This window comes from Nicotiana sylvestris, chromosome 3 (genome assembly GCF_000393655.2).
Source record: "Nicotiana sylvestris chromosome 3, ASM39365v2, whole genome shotgun sequence".
NCBI lineage: Eukaryota > Viridiplantae > Streptophyta > Magnoliopsida > Solanales > Solanaceae > Nicotiana > Nicotiana sylvestris.
The window spans coordinates 152,559,819-152,582,685 of record NC_091059.1 but is presented as its reverse complement, the minus strand read 5'-3'; the positions used below and the strand labels follow the sequence as shown (position 1 = coordinate 152,582,685).

The 22,867-nt window shown below is 38.0% G+C and overlaps 1 protein-coding gene across 1 annotated transcript; it reads right to left on the bottom strand.

Moving 5' to 3' along the window:
* Positions 1-146: 146 nt before the first annotated feature.
* LOC138888188 (uncharacterized) lies at positions 147-629 on the bottom strand. Its single transcript, XM_070170005.1, has one exon. It carries the CDS (start codon positions 627-629, stop codon positions 147-149), a length of 483 nt encoding a protein of 160 aa, XP_070026106.1.
* Positions 630-22,867: the final 22,238 nt, after the last annotated feature.

The window sequence follows — 22,867 nt, the reverse complement described above, 5'->3', positions numbered from 1 at the left end:
TGGCTAGGGCATATGCCTCGACATTTTCATCTCTTGTATCTACGAGACCTTCCAGGTTTGAAATTGCGTAATTAAATCCCGTACCTTCTCTAAATACTGTTGCATTCGTGCTTCCCTAGCAGTATAAGTCCCCAGTATTTGGTTAATTACAAGCTAGAATCGCTTTTGATTACAATCTGATTAATGTCGAGTTCCCGTGCCAGTTCTAAACCTGCAATCACAGCTTCATACTCTGCCTTATTGTTAGTTATAGAATGACATTTAATGGCTTGTCGAATAGTTTCACACGTAGGTGGTACCAAAACAATTCCTAAGCTTGCTCCCTTCACATTAGATGAACCATCAGTAAATAAGGTCCAAATTCCTGGATTAGATCCGTTGAACACCTGTAATTCTTTTTCTGCTTCTAATTGCATTCCTTGGCTAAAATCAGCCACAAAATCTACTAATACCCAAGATTTTATCGCGGTTCTAGGCTGGTATGTGATGTCATATTCACTTAATTCTATAACCCATTTAGCTAACCTACTTGACAACTCATGCTTGTGTAATATATTACGTAATGGATAAGCAGTTACTATAGCAATATGGTGACATTGAAAATAAGGCCTTAGTTTTCTAGATGCCATGATTAGTGAAAGTGCAATCTTTTCTAATTGAGGATACCGCGTCTCCGTATCTAATAATGATTTGCTGACATAATAAATTGGAGATTATTTACCTTGGTCTTCACGAACTAATAACTTATCGCTACTTCGGAGACAACAAGATAGATAAGCAATCTTTCCCCAACCTTGGGTTTTGCGAGCAACGACGGATTTGATAGGTATGTCTTCAAATTTTTGAGTGCCTGTTGACATTCCTTAGTCCATTCGAACTGATCTTGCTTTTTAAGAGCTGAAAAAAATTTAAAGCACTTTTCTGATGATTTGGAAATAATTCTCCCCAAGGCTGCAATTCTTCCTGTCAATCTCTGCACTTCTTAATCATGTTGGGAATTTCTTCAATGACTTTAATCTGTGCGGGATTTACTTCAATACCACTATTAGAAACAAGAAAACCCAAAAACTTACCTGATGCAACACCGAATGCACATTTCTCAGGATTTAATTTCATATTGAATTTTCGGAAGATCTGAAATGTATCAGATAAGTGTGATATATGATCCCCTGAATGTTGAGTTTTAATGAGTATATCGTCTATATAGACGTCCATAGTTTTTTCTAAATGTTCTTAAAACATTTTGGCTACTAGTCTTTGATATGTTGCACCAACATTTTTGAGACCAAAAGGCATTACTTTATAACAGTAAGTCCCCCTGTCTGTTATAAATGAAGTTTTTTCTTCATCTATAGGATCCATTTTGATCTGGTTGTATCCTGAATATGCATCTAAAAAGCTTAACAACTCATGACTTGCAGTAGCATCAATTAGTTGATCTATATGTGGTAATGGAAAGGAATCTTTAGGACAAGCTTTGTTAAGGTCTGTGTAATCTACACAAATTCTCTATTTACCATTCTTTTTTGGTACCACAACAGTATTGCCTAACCAATTAGGATACTTTACCTCGCGGATAGACCCAATTTTCAGTAACTTTTGACCTCATCTTGAATCACCTGATTTTTGAAAGTTCCTTGCTTTCTCTTATTTTGTTTGACTGGTGGATATGATGGGTCTTTATTTAATTTGTGAGTCATTACCTCCGGTGGTATTCATGTCATATCAGAATGGTACCAAGCAAAACAATCCACGTTAGTTTTCAAAAATTCAATCAACTTACCTTTCATGTCTTGGCTTAGATTGGCTCTTATATAGACTTTCCTTTCAGGCCATTGTGTAAATAACTCTATAGCCTCCAGTTCTTCAATCGTTGTTTTGATATTTTCATTTTCCTTTAGTTCCTAAATGGAGTCGGGCCTTGAGTCCACATCTGTTCGTCCTAGTTTTGTTGAGGTATGTGTTGTGGTATCCTCAACTGGATTCTGTAAGTGCTATTTTTTTCGTTTCTCGTACTTGAATATGCTACGGAGTTGATGCTCCTGGATGTCTGTTGATCCCCACGAATTTGACATATTCCCCATGGTGATGGAAATTTAATAACTTGATGTAAGGTAGACGGAACAACATCCATCTCGTGGATCCACGGTCTCCCAAGAATAATATTGTAAGCCATATCCATCTCTACCACCTGAAACTTTGTATCTTTGACAACACCTTCTGCGAATGTAGTAAGTATTACCTCCCCTTTCGTCACAACGCTGGAATTGTCGAATCCAGACAAAGTATGTGCCTTTGGTACTATTTTATCTTCAGCTTGCATCTCGTGTAGTACTCTTAGCAGAATAATGTTCACGGAACTACCTGGATCAATCAAAACTCATTTCACATTAGTATCATGTACACGTAGATATATTACCAGTGCATCGTTATGTGGAGTTAATACGCCATCCATATCTGCATCATCAAATGTAATACTTTCTTCCTCTAAGACATGTCGAACCCGCTTCCCATGGGTAATTGTGACCTTTGAAACTTTATTGGCTGATGTGTACGTCACACCATTGATTTCTTCACCTCCGTTTATAACATTAACGGTCCTTTTGGGAGAAGGTGGTTTAGGGGGCTCCTACCTATTCTTCATGTATGCTTGCTTACCTTTCTCATTGAATAATTCGGTGAGATACCCTTGCTTTAATAGATGATCAACTTCACCTTGTAGCAACATACAATATGCCATTTTATGACCATGATCGTTATGAAATTCGCACCAGTGATCAGGATTGCGCCTGTTTGGATTTGATCTCATTTCTTTTGGCCACCACACCTTATCACCCATGCTTCTTAAAACAATTATGAGCTCGGAAGTGCTTACATTAAAATTATAACCGCCAAATCTTGCCTTCAAGTTTCTATCATCATCCCGCGACTCTCGCGTGTTTCGATCATTCCCAAATCTTGATAATGAGCCTGACTCTCTATTCCTCGATCTATGATCGTATCTTGAATTGTCCTGTTTTGATCGTGAATCTTTTTCCTGGTGGGCCCATATATGGTTTGTATCTATTTTTACCGGAACTTTTTTCGGTTTTCGCCTGTCTCTAACTCACTTTTTCCTCTTTTTGAGACCGTAAGATAGTATCTTCTTCTATCCTTAGCTTTGCGCTATACCTATAGTAAACGTCATTCCACGTTGTTGCTGGGAATTCACGAAGACTTTCCTTGAGTCGCCTCGTGGCTTCTGAGTTTTTTTCATTCAAATTACTAGTGAAGGCTATAGCTGCCCAATTGTCTGGTACACGCGGTAACATCATTCTTTCACGCTGGAACCTATCCACGAACTCTCTAAGAAACTCTAAGTCCCCTTGCTTTATTTTGAAAATATCTTCCATTCTTTTTTCGATTTTTTGAGATCCCAAATGTGCTTTGATAAATGAATCTGCAAGCTCAGCAAAAAAATTTATGAAATTTTTGGGTAAAAGAGAATACCATGTTAATGCTCCCTTAGTGAATGTTTCACTGAATTTTTTGGCCAATACTGATTCAATTTCTTGTTTGGTCAAGTCGTTGCCTTTTAAGCCTGTTGTGAATGCAGTCATGTGGTCTCGTGGATCAGTTGTTCCATCGTATTTTGGAATATCAGGCATTTTGAATTTCTTTGGAATTGGGAGGGAGCAGCACTTGGCTTCCAAGGTTGTTGTGAATATTTATCCATATCTATCCCTTTGATTACAGGCGGTACTCCAGGTATTTGTTCTATGCGGTCACTTTGCTCCTTGAGATGTTTCTGCAATGTTAATACTAAATTTTGTAAATCAGAATTGATTAAGTTACCTGGTTCTCCATCTCGTGTCTCGCTAGGGATTCAACCACTGCCTGAATTAGCAAGCCCAGAACGAGGGTTCTCCAAAGTGTTGTTATTTGGAGTTGGTGTTGGTGGTGCAACAGGTAACTGGCTGACAAAGGCCTCAATAGCTTTATTGACCTGTTGAGCGATTAGCTTTTGCAAAGCTTCATTGATAGCTTCATCATTTTCAAATTTAGCATTTGCATTTGAATGAGATCCATCAGGAGAGCCTTCTCCAGATCGCCAAGGGGAGCTTTGTGGAGAAGGGATCGGGGTGCGATCATCCTGTGGATTCCCCTGGAGTTGATGATTTCCCTGGTTTCCTTGGTTTCCTTGGGTGTTGTCATTAATGTTTTACATGGTTGATGCAACAAAAAAAAGGTTAGGCTAAAAAAGAATAGATTGTTAGATTCCCGGTAACAAAACCAAATTTGTTTAACCAAAAGGTGGAATTTCTGTCAAAGTTTTATTTTAGAAGAACCCGAGTTACTGATAATCAATGTATAAAATGAATAAAAGAAATTGGCTTTGATAATAATAAGATGAACATAAGCAAATAAAGTAATTCAGTATTTTTCAGTGACCTTTTGTGTGTTTACAAATGATCAATCTTCTCCTTTTTATAGTTATTTCTAAGATATACGTTTGCCTTTGTCATAATAATAATTAAAGGCATTTAATGCTATGTTACAATGGTAATCATTGTAATTTAATACAAATTCTCTAACGTTTTTCAGTATTTAATGCTTATTAAATACTGTATCTGCACTCTCTTGTGCTGTCAGATTCATTCTCCTTAATTTTTGGATTTAAATAGGTACGAGCGTCGAGTCTTTTGAATATCTGCTCGTGCCTCTGCTTGTGCCTCTGCTCGTATCTGTTGTGACTCGTGCCTCTTTGCTAATCATCATTCTTTGATCAGCCTTCATGTCATGACACGTCATCTTTCAATCACTTCAATATATATAAACTCAATTTTCCCAATACGCACATACAAAGAAAATAGTTTTCTGTTTATTCTTTTAGCCATGCAGGCCTTCACAGATTCTCTGTGCTGTTGTTGGAATTAGGATACCACCTACAGTCTTTTCCTTTGTAGTCTTAATCTTCACCAAAATTCTATCACCTAAAGGCTTAAGAGAAGTGTACTGGTAGAACAACAACATGTCAGCAAGATCGATAATTAAGATCCTTAATATGACCATTGGCATAGCTTATATGACTACATTCAGTGAACCAATAAATGCCTTGATATAATTATTTCTTGCAACTAAGAGAATTAAAGTTTCCTTTTTTTTGGCTGTATTTTTGATCGGTTTCATTCACCGGTGACTCTTTGGTCTCCTCCTCAGAGAGGGAGGGAAATCAATATCTTTTTTGCGTTTCCTTAATTTTTCGATCATCGTGTATTTCAAAGTAATTTTTGGGTTTTGTCTACTTTGAATTTCAGTGAGTTGTTCTCTCTGACTATGCATTATACCTTTTACCAGTGCATATAACATGAAATTATACAACGGACCATTAGTTTTTTCGAAAAGGGCAAAACAAGAGGTTGGACAACAATAAAAGTACCTCGTATAGCTCTCTTGTTCACTAAACAATTTGTGACAAATTATAATAAAACCCTATAGGTAGTACTTCTACTAAGATTTGCTACTGCAACCGTATGAGTTGTGCTTCTACCAAGCCGTGCTTCTACAGCCATGCCTAGAATTATATTATGTAATGTGATGACTATGACATGAATATCATTACCTGCATTATCAGAATAAGATTCTTAGCCTAAATCAAGTTCATTATAAATTGATAGATACCCATCATATGAAAAATTTCACTTTATGATCTTAACAGATGCATCGAATGTTGTGATTCTCGGATCAATATGAAGATTATTTGGGAGGAAAAACAACTCTATTTCACAAGAATAGAATTACAGAGAATTTACACCAAGAATTTCTCTCTACAAAAAAACCTCACCAAACTCTCTTTTTGTTCTCACAATCTCTTCCTGGATTGTATTTCAATCTCTCTAGATTGATATTTCTGTGTAAAACATAAGACTCTATTTATAGCCTTAAAGAAGGTGGTTGGTGGTTGAATTCTTCATTCAACAATGGAGGTTTCAACAATGGTGGCTTCTATAATGGGTTGGTGGCTTCAACAATGGTGGACTTCTAGAATTGGTAGTTGGCAGCAGCTGAAATTATTAATATTCCCCTTCAGCTGCATTCCAACCCAGCTACTATTTGAAAGTTATTCCAACTATGTCTCTGCACAGCTCTAACTTTTCTTGAGTGACCACCTTTGTTAACATGTCTGCTGGATTCTCCTTCGTATGGATCTTCACTAGTTTCAACAGTTGTTGATTCATCACCTCGCGTATCCAGTGATAGCGAATGTCGATGTGCTTTGTCCGAGAATGATACATTGAGTTTTTGCTTAAATCAATTGCACTTTGACTATCACAATGTATCTTATACTCTGTTTGATTTATCCCTAGTTCTTGGAGAAACCGCTTTAGCCACAACATTTCTTTTCCAGCTTCCGCTACAGCAATATACTCTGCTTCAGTTGTGGATAGTGCAACACACTTCTGCAATCTTGACTGCCATGACACAGCTCCCCCTGCAAAAGTATAAACATATCCTGAGGTTGATTTTCTTCCATCAGGATCTCCGGCCATATCTGAATCTGTATAGCCTTCCAAGACTGGATCAGCTCCCCCAAAGCACAGACTTGATTTTGAAGTACCTTTAAGATACCTGAGAATCCACTTAACTGCCTCCCAATGTTTCTTTCCAGGGTTAGAAAGAAAACGACTTACCACACCTACCGCATGTGCGATATCTGGCCTCGTGTAAACCATGGCATACATCAGACTTCCAACTGCTGAAGAATATAGAATTGTAGACATCTCCTCAATCTCTTTCTTGGATGAGGGGCACAAACTCTTGCTCAACTTGAAGTGATTTTCCAAAGGGGCACCTACCGGTTTGGCATTACTCATATTAAACCGTTTGATCACCCGTTCAATATAATTTTCTTGAGATAGCCATAACTTCTTGTTTCTCCTATCTTGAGTTATCTGCAATCCCAAAATATGCTGAGCTGGACCTAAGTCTTTCATTTCAAAGGACTTAGAGAGTTCTTTCTTCAACTGTCTAATTTTTGTTGCATCTTGTCCGACGATCAACATGTCGTCTATATAAAGTAGAAGTACAACAAAATTGCCATCCGAAAATCTCTGAATGTAAACACACTGATCTGCAACAGTCCTTTTATATCCTTGACTTACCATAAATGAGTCAAACTTTTTGTACCACTGCCTCGGTGCTTGCTTTAGGCCATATAAACTTTTCGTAAGCTTATAGACGAGGTTTTCTTTTCCTGAAACCTCAAAACCTTCCGGCTGCTCCATATAGATTTCTTCATTTAGATCACCATGAAGAAATGTTGTCTTGACATCCATTTGTTCAAGCTCCAAATTCAAACTGGCTACCAATCCAAGGATGATGCGGATTGAAGTCAATTTTACAACTGGTGAAAATATTTCATCAAAGTCAATTCCCTTTTTCTGTAGGAATTCTTTGACTACTAACCGGGCTTTGTGCTTCACCACCTTTCCTTTGCCATCTTTCTTGAGCTTGAATACCCATTTACTCTTCAGTACCTGCTTTCCTTGTGGAAGTTTCACAATCTCATAAGTGTTGTTTTTCTGTAAAGAGTTCATCTCTTCGGTCATTGCTTGCAACCATTTTTCTTTATCCTTATGAGATATAGCTTCATGGAAACTCTCTGGTTCTCCATCTTCAGAAAGTAGAATATACTCAGTTTCTGGGTATCGAGTTGATGGAATCTGACCTCGTTCAGATCGACGAGGTTGTTGATTATTAGCTTCAGGAGGTGTACCGTCATCGTTCCCGTGTGATGGTTCTGTAGTTTCCTGAGGGGTTTGTGCCTCCCCCTGCCAAACATCCTCCTGTTCTGCTTCTGGTATTGCTTCATGCTCCCCCATGCTATTTGTGTCAAACTGCAATGGCAGTGGATCTGGACCAACTTTTTGGGCACTGGAACCTCTTTCATAAGACATTGTGGGCTTTTCAATGTCTTCAATTGTCTGGTTTTCGTGGAATACAACATTCCTACTTCTGATCACCATCTTCTGTATTGGATCCCATAATCTATACCCAAATTCTTCATCTCCACAGCCTATGAAGATACATGTTATAGTTTACCATCAAGCTTCTTCTTGAGCTCCTTGGATACATGTGCATGTGCTAAACAACCGAATACCCTTAAGTGAGAATATGAGGGATTCTTACCAGACCATATTTTCTCTGGAACCTCAAAATTCAACGGGGCTGATGGTGACCGGTTGATTAGGTAGCAGGCGGTGCAAACTGCTTCTCCCCAGAATGGCTTAGGCAGCTTTGCCATACTGATCATACTTCTGACTCTTTCCATAATTGTCCGGTTCATTCTCTCGGCTACTCCATTGTGTTGTGGGGTGCGTGGGACTGTCTTTTCATGTCGAATCCCTTGTATCTTGCAATAGGAATCGAACTCCTTGGAAGTATACTCGCCTCCATTATCTGAGCGAAGACATTTTAATTTCTTTCCCGTTTCACGCTCTACCATGCATGAAATATCTTGAAATAATCAAAAGCCTGGTCCTTAGTCTTTAAGAAGTACACCCACACCTTTCGAGAAGCATCATCAATGAAAGTCATAAAATACCTATTGCCGCCAAGTGATTTCTCTTCCATGGGACCACAAATATCAGAGTGTACCAGACTGAGTGACTCTGATTTTCTGGTTGAAGAAAATGTAAAAGAGACTCTATGTTGCTTTCCGAATAAGCAATGATTACAAGGGTCTAAAGCAACATTCTTGTCCATTCTGATAAGCTGCTTTTTCGTTAGAATTGATATCCCCTTTTCACTCATGTGACCGAGTCTCTGGTGCCACAGGTTTTGAGACGCCTCTTTTTCCATAACATTGAGGCTGTCTGAACATACCTTCACATGAGTTTTATATAAGTTGCCACAAATATGTCCTCGAGCGAGAATCATAACCCCTTTCAGCAATTTCCATGTGCCTTTTCCGAAATAACTTTCATAGCCCTGTTTGTCAAGAGCTATACCTGATATTAGGTTTAGACGAAGATCTGGCACATGACGGACATCCTTCAATATCATTGTACTCCCGATATTTGTTTGTATTTTGATATCACCAATTCCAACTATCTCACAGGAAGAAGTGTTCCCCATCTTCACTACTCCAAAGTCTCCTGCTTTGTATGTTGTGAAGAAATCTTTTCGAGATGTGGTGTGGTATGATGCTGCAGTATCTACCACCCATTCGTTTTCTTCTTAACTTGAGACGTGAAGGTATGTCTCTTCTTGGATGGAACAAATGGCTACCTCTCCGTGGGTAGTGACTAATGCATCTCCATCCTTCTGCTTCAACTGCTCCTTCTCCTTATGCAATTTTCTGCAGTTCTTCTTTAAATGGCCCTTTATTCCACAGTGGTAGCACGCATATGATGACTTCCTACCATCCGTGGATTTTCCCCTACTCTTGCTTCTGCCTCTCCTCTTATCTTGACTTCTTTCTTGTTGTCTCCCTCTTTCTGTAATAAGGGCATGCGACTCACCATGATCGATGTCCTTTCTTCTGGCTTCTTCATTAAATAAGGCATCTTTAACCATAGACATGGTCAGATTTCCACTAGGAGCTGAATTACTGAGAGAGACTACCAGCGTCTTCCAACTATCAGGAAGAGAACTAAGAAGTAGTAGGGCTTGCATCTCATCCCCGAGCGACATGTCAACAGACGATAATTGATTTATCAAGCTCTGAAACTCACTGGTATGCCCGGCAACTGAAGTTCCGTGCTTTAACTTCAAATTTATCAAACGCCTCATCAACAAGGCTTTGTTCCTAGCGGTCTTGGCTTGATACATCCCTTCTAACTTCACCCAGAGGGCATACGCGTCTGTCTCTTGTGCAACATGATGAAAAACGCTATCGTCAATCCATTGTCGAATTTGACTGATAGTTTTTCTGTTTAATTTCTTCCACTTTGCTTCTTTGGTGGAATGGGGTTCTTACCCTTTGCTTCTATGGGATCAAACAAATCTTTACAACTGAGGAGATCTTCCATCTGAGGTCTCCACAATGATAATTTGTGGTAGTAAGCTTTATCATAGCTCCAGATGATGATGACTCTTCCATTATATCTTTAAAATGGCTTGGTCAAAATTTTTGGAGCAGAATCTTACCAAAAGGACCTCACCAACGCGTCCGGAATGGTGAAAATTGGTAGGATTGACTCTTCTTGGGTCAAAATAGGGCCTCCAGAAAATTATCAAAATTTACACCAAACTTTTGGGGGTTAAATCGAAAATATACTGAACTTGTGGGGCATATTTATAATTTCAATAACTTCAGGGGTTATTTCATAAATTTCTAAAAATTTATGATGATAGGGCGCTGACTAGATGCTGACTGGATGATGACATGGCGCTGACTGGGCAATTACTATTCATCATCTTCTTCCTTGGACAGAAAAAAATAGTAAAATTTAAATTGGCATAACTTCTTCGTTTTAGCTTTGTTTTGCCTCCGAAAAATTGCGTTGAATTCGTATTGACTCAAGGAATCTAATGAAATGATCAAAACACACCGAAAATCACGTTTTCGAAAAACGTAAATCCGGGTTGAAATTTTCAGTGTTCCGATATTTCTCGATGAACACAGAATCGAAGGCTCTAATACCACTTGTTGTGATTCTCGAATCAATATGAAGATTATTTGGGAGGAAAAACAACTCTATTTCACACGAATAGAATTACAGAGAATTTACACCAAGAATTTCTCTCTACAAAAAAACTCACCAAACTCTCTTTTTGTTCTCACAATCTCTTCCTGGATTGTATTTCAATCTCTCTATATTGATATTTCTGTGTAAAATATAAGGCTCTATTTATATCCTTAAAGAAGGTGGTTGGTGGTTGAATTCTTCATTCAACAATGGAGGCTTCAACAATGGTGGCTTCGAGAATGGGTTGGTGGCTTCAACAATGGTGGACTTCTAGAATTGGTAGTTGGCAGCAGCTGAAATTATTATCCAACTCAATGAATCTCAATCAACTAAGATTTACATGAATTCTGCAGCTAACAGGCCACAAATACTGCTGGTGCAGGTTTTTCTTTACACAATTACCGTCTCCTGATGTAGCTCACTGAAAGTGTGAACATACTCTAGCTTTTGATTTTGCTTTTCTAAACATATTAGTCGAGGTACTAAAGAGTATTATCTGCATCTTTTAGATTTTAGGATTACAATATGCTTATGTAGCCTAATGAATTGGCAGTGAGCTAATTTTAGGTATATGATGCATTTATCTGATATATTTCTTTTCTCTATATTGTGAGGAGGCCGATGCATTATGACGATTTAAGAGCCAAATTTTACTTTTGAAAATAGATTCATTTGCTTATAACTTCTTCTGAAAAGAAAAAAGTTAATACTTATCCAACATTTACCTTCAAAAGTCTTCTCTACTAGAGGTCTCCTTTTGGCCCAATTCCCAAGCTTACTAGAGAGTGAGACGAAGTTGATATAGGATTTTGTCTACTTTTCAGTATCTTTGTTCTATTCTTTTCATTACATATGTGAGTATTCTCCTTTTTAAAGAAGGTATACATCTTTTAGAGTTATAGATTAAATGAGTCTATTACTCAAATAGTCACTCAACTATCCCAAATTATCTCCTAAAGTCACTTTTCTTTCGTTTGTAACAACAAAATCACTAAACTATGCATATTGCACTCAGAAGGTCACTCAACTAGATTTTCTAAATTTTGAATTGCCAAATACCTATTTTACCCTGTAAATTATAAATATTTATCTTTTTTTCAAAAAAACTTTTTAATATTATGATTTTCCCTTTTTAATTTACATTATAGACTTACCTATAGAATAAATAAATATTATTTATAAATTAAAAAAAAAAGTATTTAAGCATATATAATGCTGGAATAACAAAATAATGAGGATGGTAAAAAAATTAATTAGAATAATTATTTAGTAATAATAATTTTAGTATTAACAACAAAAATTCAAAAATTTATTAAGACAATTAAGAATGAAAGAAAATAAAAGTTGTAAAATATATATTCCATGCACGTAATATAAAAATAATTATTTAAATAAAGGTATTTTTATAATATACATTATATATTCCTGAAAATCTAGTAAGTGGTATATACTAGATTTTGGTTATATTTCATGAATCCATCTTCGTTTTTGGCATTTAATTGATAAATTCAAAGTGAAATTTGGGGGGGGGGAGGATTTGTCTAAAGTTTCATAAAGTAAAATTTTAAGTTTTGAATATCGATTTGGAGTTGGATTTGAGTGAAACTAGTATGGTTGGACTCGTAAATGAATGATTTATCAGATTGTATGATATTTATCGGGTTCCGAGGTGCGGGCCCGAATTTTGACTTTTTGGTTAACTTTGGGCTTTTGATTAAAGATTCAATCTTTATCAATTGAGTTTGTTGCCTTTGGCATTATTTGATGTTCTTGAGTTGCTTTTGACTAGTTTTGAGCCGTTCGAAAATTGGTACGTGCGGGATGGCGTTTTTAGAGTATTGTTTGGCTTTCTCGGTATATGATTTGGCTTGTTTGAAGGAAGTAATACTTCTAAATGTGGTACTGAGGGTATGAACCCCTGAATATACGCGTTATGTGTTTGGTGTTGAGGTGACGCACATGCTAGGTGACGAGTGTGTGGGCGTGCACCGTGTGAATTACGACTCGGTTGATTTTGTGGTATTGTGTAGTTACCTAATCTTGTTTCTATCAGTGAAATTTCTACGTGCTAGAGTAATTGAACTGTGATCCATGTTAGAAACCATGTGTAGGCTATATGCTTATCCTGTTGGGACTCACTGAGGTCATTTCTGTTATTGAGTTATTTGTTTAAATTGTGATTGTGTACTTAGTCACATTCATCATTTGCATATCATATCTCAGTCTCTGTTATTATTTATTGTTACTTCATCTATCATTATTTTGGCTAATTGGCGTGAGATTTGTGAGGCCGGGAGACCGGAGAAGATGATGACTGAGTAAGGCTGAGGACCTGATTGTGAGTGATATTTATAGGATCGGGCTATACGCCGCAACAGGCTTTATTGGTTCATACCATGATTGGCTTATATTAACGCTTGGAAAGGATCTGCCCCTCTGGAGTCTGACATGCCAGCAGTGAGCGCAGCTACCTACTAAGTGCGAGTGCTGAGTGAGGTTGACTGCTCTGAGAGCATGAGCGCATGAGTTTATCACTGTGGTGCATTACACTTGATATGCATACTTGGCACATAGGCATAGATGCATTTCCTCATGCTATACAGTATTGTGACATTCATGACTTCACATGCACATTGTCATATAGGCATAGAGATGTACTTTCCTCATGCCATCTAAGAATAAAACATCTTATCTGTTGTTGAAAGTTTTTGAGAAAATTCACAATTTTCTGATATACTCAAACTTTGCGATTTCGGTGAAAGATTTGGGGTACTGTTATACCTAAAAAGCATGCCTATTTTTCTGTAATTGTGAACAAGTTGAACATCATATCTTTAAGTTATTACTTGTGTTGCTTTTATTATATCATTATGAGTTGTTTTTGGATATTAGTGTTGGACTTTGACCGTTGTTCAAGCTCGTCACTACTTTCAACCTAAGGTTAGGTTTGTTACTTATTGAGTATATGGGGCCGTTGTACTCATACTACACTTCTACACCTTGCGTGGATATTTTGGAGCTGATACTGTTGTTTATGGCAGGAGATGGGCGTTCCGGTTGTAGTTGCCTCTTGTTCATGGTAACTTTAGATTTATAAAAAAGAAATTATGTACATTTCAAATAGAGAATGTATTTATTTCATACTAGTTTTGTAAACTTTAAATCTTAGAAACTCATGATTTGTACTACCAGTCCTTGGAGATTTTTTGTATAAAAGTTTGGTTATATTATCATTATTTTTCTCAATAGATATCCTTTGAGTTGGATTATTATTAAATTGGCTTACTTAGCGGGTTGGGTTAGGTTCCATCATGACTAGTTGGATTTTGGGTCGTGACAAGTTGGTATTAGAGCTCTAGGTTCATAGGTTCTACGAGTCATGAGCAAGTGTTTAGTAGAGTCTTGCGGATTGGTATGATGGCGTCTATAGCTATCTTCGAGAGGCTACAGGGCATTCAGGATAAACTTTCCATCTTTCTTTCCTTATTGTGTGACATTGATTCAGCTTAAAGCGTAACTCTTTAAATTCCTTCCACTCACTCGTATGCGTATGTGAGCACTCAATATCAAATGTGCATTGACAGCTTGTGGATTCCATAGATAAGGTGTTAGATGTGTTTATGTGCTTTTGGACTTATATGTCTGATAGTGTCCCTATGAGTGGAATTTATGGCACAATGAGTGACTAGATGGCTATATGATGTGTATCATGTGTCTGCGGGATGTGTTAGATGGTTTTAATATGACAAGAGGAGTTTGATGTGAAAAGGACTATTGGATGCTCGATATCTATGGATGTGTTATACAGTCTTGAGCTATGAGGGTTTTGAGGGATTCTTTAGTGTCATTTCATTTATGGAACGTAGTAGATCCTCATGTCTTGTTGATGAGTTCAGACTTGAGAAGATTAAGTGATTGCGTAGTAGTTGTCACCGTGAAAGGGCATAGAAAGATGTCAGTTTGGGGCTTAGCATGTAGGTTATCACTTGTGGGGTAATCTATGGATGTGTGCTCCTTATGATAATTGTGTGGAGTGTTTCTTTCCATCAATTGGTTATATGTGTTGCAATTTGAGTTTGGATCGGTGGTGAAGGTTGACCTAACTGTCACGAGGGTGAATGCGAGCTTAGTAGATGGTTAGAGGTATTTTATGGTTTGTGTTGCATGAGCTTGTGGAGAACTTAGTTGAATCTCACTGCGGTATTATGGAAATAATAGAGTATGGGAATTGTGAGTTATCGAGTGTTTTGATCTATGGCTTTAAGCCAAGTGGGGGAGTCTGCTATCAACGATTTGATTTGGATGGTTACGTATTGTATTGGTTTCAGTCTGACGCATACTTGTGGATCGATTATGACTTGCAGAGGCTGCTTTTGCGGATGACGTAAGGAAGGAAATTTCTGGATGCATGGTGTATTATACTTTATGGGTATATGGGAATCATAGAATGGTAGAGTTGTTATTCGTGAAGGATGTAGTGCGCATGGAGTAGGAATTTGCTCGATTTTATTAAGGCAGGGTTACTTCTTTGGGTGTTGTCATGCTAATGGGCCACAGGTCGTTTGGCCCGTTTGGGTGGTGCAATAGAAAATTAAGCAGAGTGGATGGCTCTCGAGAAGGTTCTAATGGATTCAAGATTTAAATGTAGAAATTGAGAATTTTTCAGATTTGTATATAGCTAGAATCTGAGATTTAAATTGGATGGTGCCAAGACTCGCGACATTTATATATCATCATGGATTCTACATTTTAGTATCAGGAAGGTGAAGGAAACAATATTAGATTCATAGAAGTTCTCTTCAGAGTGGGTGTCTCGATTGTGGTGCTTTTCGGGTGCTTAAGAGGGAATACAACGGTTTATGGGCCTTAGGGCGGTGTGCTTTTATGTTAGGATCTCTTGTGGTGAGCTTTGGGTAAGGATCATGGTGTTATGGCAAGGATAAGTGTCAACTTGAGGGTAATTCAGGAGGAACTCGGAGAAATATGACAGCTTGGTAGTGGTTGGATAAACACGATAATGGATATGATCGGCTCGTTGGGTACTTATGATGTGGTGAGTCTCTATAGGTGTTTTGTGGAAGTACTCTTGGTTTTGTTTACCTACGTAGCCTGGTTGAGTTGGGGAGATTCAGTTCTGATGGCTTGGTTATGTGCAAATCGGTTTTGAAGAGTTCTCGATGGTTTGTACCACGGTTTGAGATGGATATTTCATACCGGCGTGAGGAGCATGTTGCGTATTGTGATTTTTTCTTGGATTGGGATCAAATTGAAGGTTTCTGACTGATCGGGTATGTATTCTGTCACGCCCTGTTTTCTCGCGAAAGTGGGTTTCAATGTGTGACAACTCTTTTAAAGGAAGATATTTAAAGAGAAGAGTTGCCCCCTAACGATTCTTAAGGTGCGTTAGGGCACCTATTTGGAAATAACTCTATTTGACTAGTCCATGTCACCAAAGATCGGGTAAGGGCTCAAGTTACTTCGAAGAAAAGGTGTTAGGCACTCTCCGAGGTCCACAATTGTGGGCCCCAGTCGAATTTTAAACTATGGGGATTATGTTATTAGGTTAGGTGTTCCAATAAACAAAGGGAAATATAGAAGTCAAAGAGTTTTATCGTAACACATAATGATCGGTACAAATCTTTAATGATTACAAGGATACAACTACATTGGTCAATGTTAAATGACTAAGAGTAATATAACAACCCTACCGGTCGTTTTGAGCTTTTGCACCTTGTTCGTCAGTTCTCAGGCATGATTTGCCCCGTGTGATGGATTATGACTTATGTAAATCGTTGGTATTGGTTTTCAGGGTAATCGGAATGAATTTGGAAGAACAGTTCTTAGTTTGAAGCTTGATATTTGAAAAGTTTGACCAAGATTTGACTTGTTGGTATATAATCTCGGATTGGAATTGTTATGATTTGGTTATCTCCGTTAGGTGATTTGGGACTTAGGAGCGTGATCGGAATGTATTTTGGAAGTCCGTGGAAGGTTTAGGCTTGAATTGGCGAAATTGAGATTTCGGCATTTTCTGGTTGATTGGTGAGATTCTGATATAAAGGTCAGAATGGAATTCCGTAAGTTGCAGTAGTTCCGTTGTGATATTTGGGATGTGTGTGCAAAATTTGAGGTCATTCGGACGTGGTTTGGTTGTGTTTTTTATCAAAAGCAAAATTCGGAAGATTTTGGAATCCTAGGCATGAATTTGATGTGATTTTGGTGTTTTAATGTTGTTTTGAGTGTTTTGAAGGTTGGGACGAGTTTGAATAAGGTTATGGGATATGTTTGTGCTTTTTGTTGAGGTCCCAGGGGCCTCATGATGATTTCAGATGGTCGACGGGGAGATTAGGAGTATGGTGAATGCTGCAGATTTGCTGTTTCTGTTGTTTCCGCACATGAGGATTTAGGATCGTAGGTGCGATGCTGCAAATGTGGGGGATTGGTCGCAGAAGCGTAAAGAGGCTGGGAATAATGTGGCCGCAGAAGCGGTTGTGGAGCCGCACCTGCGAAGGCGCAGGTGCGGGCAAGGCATCGCAGATGCAATATTTGGTAACTTAAATGAAAGACAGCAAAAACAGCTCTTGGACCGCAAAAGCGGTATCGCAGATGCGGTGGATTGACCGCAGGTGTGAAAATGCCTGGGTCAGAATGTATATATTTCACCCTTCGCGATTTTGAGAGGGTTTTCACTATATTTCATTCGGGAGAAATCTTGGAAGAGCTAATTAAAGAGGGAATTAAAGAAGATTTCGTAGAGGTAAGATTTTTTGGACCCTAAACTTGTTTCTATAATGAATTTTAACATTTTAAGCGTGAAATCTATGGAAAATCAGCAGCAAAATAGGGGGTCTAGGGCTTGGAAATTGGAGACCTTAATCTAGGGATATGAGGGGTCATTGTGATCGGATTTTGGTATTCTTGATATGTATGAACTCGTGAGAAGATGGGGATTCCATTGATGTTAATTTTATCGGATTCTGATACATGGGCCCGGGGGCCAGGTTTGAGCAATTTCGGGATTTTTGATGTAAATTGGATATTTTCGAGTGGGCTTTGTTCCCTTAGCATATTTTAATAGTTATGTACTAATTGTGGCTAGATTTGGAGCATCCGGAGGTCGATTCATGAGGGCAAAGGCATTGCGGGCTAGAGTTTGGACCGGATCGAGGTAAGTAATGATTGTAAATGATGTCCTGAGGGTTTGAAACCCCGAATTTCACATCGTTGTGGTACTTTGAAGTGACACACACGCTTGATGACAAGCGTGGAGTAGTGAACCATTGGGGATTGAGACTTGGTCCGTCCCATACGACTGTTAAGTCGCGTATTTGATTTGAAATCTTATGATATTCCATATTTTAGAGATTGATATTATATTTTGGGCTGTATGCCATGTTTGGGGCCTTGTGCTGACCTGTTGAGACCTTAGGGGCACTTTCACTATTTTTTCCTCACTCTATTTGTTTTGAAAACATATCCTCAGTCATGTTCTACCTGTTTATTGTTTAAATCTGGTTTTATCACTTAATTCTTAAAATGTGAAAACTGTTTGGGCTGAGTTTCCTATTTTATTGATGGTCCGAGTGATTGTGAGGTTGGTGATTGAGATAGACCGAGGGTCTGATTGTGAGGGTATTGACTGAGATAGACCGAGGGTCTGATTGTGAGGTTAATGACTGAGATAGACCGAGGGTCTGGTGGTGAGGTTAATGACTAAGAGAGGCCGAGGGCCTGGCTGTGATGATTATATATTTATGGATCGGACTACACGCCGCAGAATATATATATATATATATATGCGTGTGTGTGTATGGATCGGGCTGCACGCTGCAGCGATATAGCGTTTGGGATGTAGGAGCCCTTCCGGAGTCTGCACACCCCCAGTGAGCGCAGTCGACTATATATATAGATCGGGCTGCACGCCACAACGATAAATGGATCGGGCTACACGCTACAGCGGTTACTATATGGTACCTATTGAGTGTGAGTGCGGATTGGTAAGAGTTGAGTCACGAGTGACTGAGAGGCTTGTCCAAGGGGCTATATATTTATACATGTACATGATTCTATTGAACATCTTTAGAACATGTTGATTTAATTACTACTTTCACTCCTCTTTAAAGTGAGTTTCTATGTACATATTGAACATGTTGATTTAGATGGGTCTAGTTTATAACTTTTGATTTAAGTTATGAAGATGATTGTGAATTTCTGTTTTTCCCGAGGGGCCGATTATGGTTTTCATCTCTGTTATTATAAATGGTATTGAACCCCTACTGAAACTATTGGAAAGCATTTTTCAAATGATTTTCACCAAAAGATGGATTTAAATGAGACGATTGACTCGTATTCTGATTTGAAAGCCTGTTGTGCTTATTGACTTTATCATTAATGTGGATTAATCATTTCCTACTGCTCAGTCTTTATTTACTCTTATTACTTACTGGGTTGGAGTACTCACATTACTCCCTGCACCTCGTGTGCAGATTCAGGTATTTCAGAACCCGGTAGCGGGTGTTGATTGCTCAGACGCGGAGTCGTCAGAGTTATCAAGGTGACTGCACAATGTTCACAGCACTGCTTCCTTCCTCTCATTTTTATTACTATATTTAGTACATTTTTAGACTCTTGTTGTATTCAGACCTTGGTAGATGCTCACAACTAGTGACACCCCGATGTCGAGCTTGTGTAATTATTTTGCACTTTTCTTTTAAATTTTCATTATGATATTATTGGTTTATAAATGATATAAAAATAATTTTTATTGGAAAATGGTTGATTCGGGAGTTGTGTCGGCTGACCTAGTTTCACGATAGGCTCCATCATGACCGGATCGGTTTTTGGGTTGTGACATGTAAATAGCAAGTATATAAAGAAAAGGGGGGAGGGGTCCTAAGCTTTTTACCCTAAAGGATCACCGCGTGCAACATAAATAATACTTCACAACTCCCTTAAGGTAGGGAGTTGCTCATATTATTCAGCGGGCACAGAAGATCATCTCTTGTTACCCAATTACTATGTTGAAGTTGTTACTTAAAAGCGCTCTAATTCAATTCTAAACCGTATCCTATGCGTGCACCACCCGTCCCATACATGTGGTCCAGGAGTCTTTGGACCTCTATTTGGATAGTTTTAGACTTTACCTAGGTTTCTCAAAATGATAAAACTAATCGTGCATTAAAAAAAGTAGGACTGCACATAATAGCAAAGAGTGGCTCATGTTAACCTCCGCATGTAACAACAAACCACACAAACAAGTTCCAGGCTACGCAGTAGTCAATTTAAGGAATAAGATGCATTTGAGTCGTTAAGTCCTATGGGCATGATTTCTATATGATTCTGATTTCAAGTGTCGTACAGGCAGTGCTGATGTTCCAAATTAACTAATTTTCAGATTACAGGTGTTATAAAACCTATAGATATGATTTCTAAGTTGTTTGCGCAACGAGCAGTGAGAGATATTAGAGACCTTGGCATTACCGACGTTTGATTCTATAGACATGCTCTCTTGGCAAGTAACAATATCCTATAGGCAAGATTTCTAATTGTTGGTATTTGAACTCGATTTTGTCATACTTATCCTATAGACATGCTATCTAGGTGGCATTATAATATAACAACAAAAGCAGCCGATTAATTAATTAGTTAAAACCTTATAGACATGGTATCTAGATGAGCATTAACAAAGGTATGTATTATTACAACCCTATAGGCATGCTATCTAATAATCATATAGAAGTAGACATGAGAGCAAGTAAAATATTTAGTCAAACAATCATGCTTTTGAATAATGTACAGGTATTAGAAAAGTTAAGTGAAGTGTGTGATTTCCAATAGGACGGTTTCTATGTGTATACAGAAATAAAGCATGTCGAACAAAGTAGCAAACAAAGCAGGTAGGTCCTATAGGCATGCTTTTTACCCATTTATGCGAAAATTAGGATACCCCAACCCTTTTCCACTAATCTCCACATCAGTTGTTTATAAATTATTACAGGTCCTATTGAATAATTATAGGTAAAAATATGAATACACAATAACCCATTAACACAATTGGGCTTTCAGATAGGTTTAGAATTCCATGTGAACTGCAGGCCTAGACTCCAAGTGCAAACAGTGTTCTTCAGACTTCCAATACCAAAACAGTCCCAACACACCAGGCCCAGACGAATAATTTCTTACCCAAAGGATGCTAAGCTTGGCTATACAGATGACACTACTCAGAGAGTTAATTGAACAACTCTGAAGATTAAAACACTCAATCCTTAAGCTGTAACCAACAAAACCTCTAACCAAGACTTATAGATAAGTTCATACAAACATATATGCGGCAAGGTTTATGGTTGTAATTCCAGCAACAGAGTTTAAGAGCAACAGGGCTATTTCAAATAAAGCTCCAGAACAAAGCTTGGTAAAAAAACAATCCTAAGGAGCCTTAAGAAGGGGTTTCAATATGGAAGTCTAACAGTGTTATGGGCAAGATTAGTGAGATATAGACTTAACATGGAAACTTCTACATAAGAACCTAATGAGAACAACTAATTTGCAGAGCTTAACATATGGGACAGGCAAATAAACTCATTTTATCAATAAGTGAGCATTCATATGAGAAGCCGCTGATTTTCAGGAAAGTCAAGTAAGCAGGCATCGTGTAAAAAAGAGTAAACAAGACATGGATTGAAATTCACCTAGGAGTCTCAAACAATAGGTGAGCATAAAGCATCGAAGCAAAGAATGAGTCTGCTTTGGCATTGCAACAACATTAGCACACAAAGTTCATATGATCACAAGTTGGTTTCAAGGAATAATAGGTATACATAGAAGACTTGGCATAGGTTCTAGGCATATATTAGTTTCCTAGTAGAGTCCCAATCATGGTTCAAAACAACAATAGTCTTGAATAGTTAATCAAGCTTAAACATGGAGACAAATATTCAATCAACTTGGTTATCTATAATAGGCAAGCATTGAGGCTAATAATGTCAAGGAAAAGCATACTAGGCTAAGTATTCATGTAATGTCATCCCATAGTTGTAGCAGGACAATAGGTGATGTGTAAGGGATTCACAAGAAGAAAAACACTACTAGACAGACATAGCTTCCTAGAAATCCAAATAACATCCGATGAACATTAATTAGATTTAGTTGAAAGCCCAGTAAACATCATGTATCACTTAGTAAAAGTTAGAATTAGAGCAGGTTTGAGATAGCATGATATAAAACACCCAAAGAAATGAACACAATCAAAAAGTAACAAAATTACGAGAGTATATGATACTAACCAATTGCAAACAAACTAAACATAGGATGAAGAACTCAAAAATCTCAAGAGTAGCTATGATTATTGAAGACCAGTAAAACCCCAACTCCCTAGTGCTTCAGAGTTCACATGAGCCTCGAAATGGACCCCGATGAGTGCTTGCACTGGAGGAAGGTGAACAGAATCCGGTGGCATGGCTTTCAGTCGGCCAAGCTCAATTTCAGAATAGTATAGAATAAGTGAGAGTGAGAGAATTGTTCTTAAGGTGATTAAGGTCTGTCCAAAGGGAAAATTGTGGAGGAGTTATATAGTGGTAGAAATTAAACAAGCAAACATGGAAAACTATTAATCAAACACAAATAAGGAAAGAAAATCAATCAAGTTTAAGCAAGAACAAGGAAATCACATGCATAGCCTATTCCGAATCAAAATAGGTAAAAAAATAAGACAAACCCTAGTTTGACAAAGACTCAAAATTAGCAAAGAATCTCGGTGAATCGGACCCATACGCCCCTGTTGAGAGTGTATACAAACAGATTTTCACCTGAATCTAGTAGGTTGAGGATGATTGCACTCGATTCGGAGAGGTAATACTTGCCAAAATCGAGCAAATACTAAGTAACACCACGAGTGTATGAATGATAACGAGATAACAAATAAGGTAAGCAGATCGTGAAAGAAATTCATGATTTAGCCGGGTTTTGAGGGGATTTGGGAGGAGGCGGCTAGGGTTTTGTGTGGAGAGATGATAGAATACAAAGGTGGCCAGTTTGGGAGAATGGTCTCTTGGGTTTGATTGTGGGGATATAAAGAAAGATGGAGATTTATTATGGGCCATTGATCTTTGAAAATCAACGGCCATAATTGACTAAACAATGGGGCGGGTTAAATGCTACGGGATACGGCTGGGTTGTTCATAGGGGTCATTTGGATT